The 3,019-nt window shown below is 42.5% G+C and overlaps 1 protein-coding gene across 1 annotated transcript in view; it reads left to right on the top strand.

Moving 5' to 3' along the window:
* Positions 1–419, top strand: part of Loricrin (loricrin cornified envelope precursor protein) — a 2,806-nt gene extending 2,387 nt beyond the window's left edge. Inside the window, exon 3 of the mRNA XM_031374629.1 lies at positions 6–419. Within this exon, the coding sequence (XP_031230489.1) occupies positions 6–165 (160 nt within the window). The 3' untranslated portion in view covers positions 166–419. The remainder of the gene's footprint in view (positions 1–5) is intronic.
* Positions 420–3,019: the final 2,600 nt, after the last annotated feature.

Raw genomic sequence — 3,019 nt, 5'->3', positions numbered from 1 at the left:
GGCAGCGGCGGAGGCTGCGGAGGCGGCTACTCCGGAGGCGGCGGCGGCGGCGGCGGCTCCAGCTGCGGAGGCGGCTCCTCTGGGGGCGGATCTGGAGGTGGCAAAGGTGTGCCAGTCTGCCACCAGACCCAGCAGAAGCAGGCGCCTTCCTGGCCTTGCAAGTAAGGTCACCGGGCTGCAACGGAGACAACAGAGTTGGAAGAGTTCTCCGTGGGCGCCTATAGGCTTAAATGTCTCATGAATTTGCCTGAGGTTTCCAAACCCTTCACATTTTAAGCTCACCCCCAACCCCACCCCCAGAAGAAACCACCGAGTTGCTCAAGGTGTTTAATCTTGTGCAGATTTTTCTTCTTGGTTTCTGAATGACTACCTCCCAATTCCAGTGCCTCTTCAGTCAATAAATTTGCAATTCATGAGAATCTGAGTCTGCTGTAGTCTTTGTAGCTTGTAAATTTACTCACTTCATTCTGTTCTAGCTTTTTCTACTCATTAGTTCACATTTAAAGTCATTGAACAAGTGTTCTATCCGAAGAGGGCGAGGGGAGTAGAGAGATGGAATGGGGCAAAGGATGACCAAGGATGTGAACAGTCTGGTATGTGGCTTAAAATCATGACATGGTCCCCAAACACAAAGAAGAGTCTTCAGTAGACATCGTCCACTTCCTGAAGTTAGGCCTGCCCAGGCAGTTTCTAGCAGTGCACAGTTTACTCTCCAAATTCTGGAAGTAGGGTGGCTGTGTCCTGTAACACTACTATGGAATAGAGGACTATAGAAAAACAAACTAGCAACTCCTCTAAAACTGTCCTCTCCCTTCACTCGTGGAGCTCTTCTGCCCCCTCCCAATCCGTTTTGCAGAAGGGAACCCTTTTCTCAGATTAGTTTAGCTCCCAGAGGTCCAAGCCCACTGACATGCTCTGACCAAAGAAGAAGGGCATGCACCCCTGAACAAAAGGACCCCCGCCCATGTAACCTTCCTGAACACTGTAACTACTTTCCTTCTCCATGAATCCTTACTCATGACCCATGGTAGAGCTTTGAGGCAAAGATACAAACCTTCTATATCTTCTCAAGATTCCAGTTCTTGAATAAGCCTGATACCTTACTGCCAGTGCAGCTCTCCTGAATACTGATACTGATACGGGAGCAGGGGAAAGTCTGGCTTTGTTATTCTGTTAAAAAAAATATTAGATCAGATAGTCAAGAACCTCTACAGTGTGTGAGGCACTTTCTGGGCATCTATAGGGATAGAAGGCAGCCCTCTTGAAGGATTCGTGGTGTAGCTTTCGTTCAACTTGAGAAGGCACATCATAAGTATTTAAGATGCTTAATATCAGCATCTTTGGACACATATGGGGCCTCCTGATTAGCAAGCAAAAAGCTTGAATTGCTTAAAGGGACATATGCCAACTGTCCCCTGGCCAGATCCTGTTTTGCAGTCAGATTTTATCAGCTGTAGGCACATGCTAACTTACTGACTTAAATAGATTGTGCTACATTAAATAGCCAATGTACCTTCATACATTTAGCTAATAATAGAAATAAAAAGACTTCACCTGACTCTTCCATATAGAGTTATAACTACCTTCATCGTTTGCATCAGAGGCAGAGAGTGCATGCCAAGTAGTGACCTCAGTGACAGTAGTCCTACCACCCCATTTTTATGGATACACTCATATTCTTTAACATGGTCATAACGTGCATATAATGCATTCTGACTACTCATGTCCCTATCCTTTCTTACTCCATCTCAACCTCTATCAATCCTCACCTGCCCTACAAATCCCTTTACCATGTTTTTGTTATTTTTGTTTGTTTGTTTTGTGACCCTTTGAGTTAACCAAGGCCATCTGTATGACTACAGGTTTGGATTCTGATGGGATCCCACTGGGTACACAATTGAAACTAGGGACTCCCCTTCACTGAATCTATCAGTAAACAATAATTTAACAGGGAATGGTGTGGCTCTCTCCCTCCATGGCTAACTGTGGACAGAACAGTCTTGTGCAAGCCTAGAGCAGGTAACCATAACTGCTGTGAGCTCATGTTTGCAATGGCTGTGTCATGCATAGGAGAAAGTATTTTGGAGTCTTTCTCCATGTCTGGCTCTTATAGTCCACCTCCTCTTTTAGGATGTTCCTTGAGTCTTTGAGGATTGTTTTGGTTAGAACTGAGTAGTCAGTTGGGATTTCTACACTTAACTACTGTTCTGTGCAAAGAGAAGCTTCTTTGATTAAATTTGAGAGTAGAATTTGTCTATGTGTATAAACACAAATTTACAGAAGTCAATTTGATGCTACATCAATTTAGCTCAGAAATGGTAGTAAGATTTCCCCTAGGTTCTCAACCTTTGGAAGTCAAATGGCCCTCTCACAGGGGCCACTCAAGACCACTGGAAACACAGATATTTACATTATGATTTCAAATAGTAGCAAAATTACAGTTATGAAATAGCAACACAAATTATTCCATTACTAGTGGTTACTACAATATAAGGAACTATATTAAAGTGTCACAGCATTAGAAAAGTTAAGAACAATTGTCTTAGAGACTATGACTTCCCTATCCACCAAGTTTATAATAGCATGCATGAATTCCCTCCTGCGGTAAGGCCTCCAATCCATAGGGCAGCTAGTTACGCCATAACAGTTGTGCTACTATCACACAAGTAGCACATCTTGCCTTACTAATTAATATCATAATCTGAGGGGTTCACTGAGCAAGACCATTGATATATTTTTTCCTCTAGCAGTCTGCTTAGTATCCTCTGGCACTATGAAAGCTAATCAACAGATAGGAATTTTCCAGCTCCTTGATTTCTTCGTATCTTACAACTAAGGTAGGTTGTAGCCTCAGCAATAAGGTCTGATCATCTAGTAGTAGGGGCAGCCAAAGAAATACATGGACACACACACTCACACAGTATATGCATATATGTACATATATACATATATATACACTCACACATATATGTGTATATATATATATATATATATATATATATATATATATATATATACA

This window comes from Mastomys coucha, unplaced genomic scaffold (genome assembly GCF_008632895.1).
Source record: "Mastomys coucha isolate ucsf_1 unplaced genomic scaffold, UCSF_Mcou_1 pScaffold16, whole genome shotgun sequence".
Taxonomy (NCBI): Eukaryota; Metazoa; Chordata; class Mammalia; order Rodentia; family Muridae; genus Mastomys; species Mastomys coucha.
Note: the sequence above shows the minus strand (reverse complement) of the source record. Positions and strands in the feature narration are given on the sequence as shown.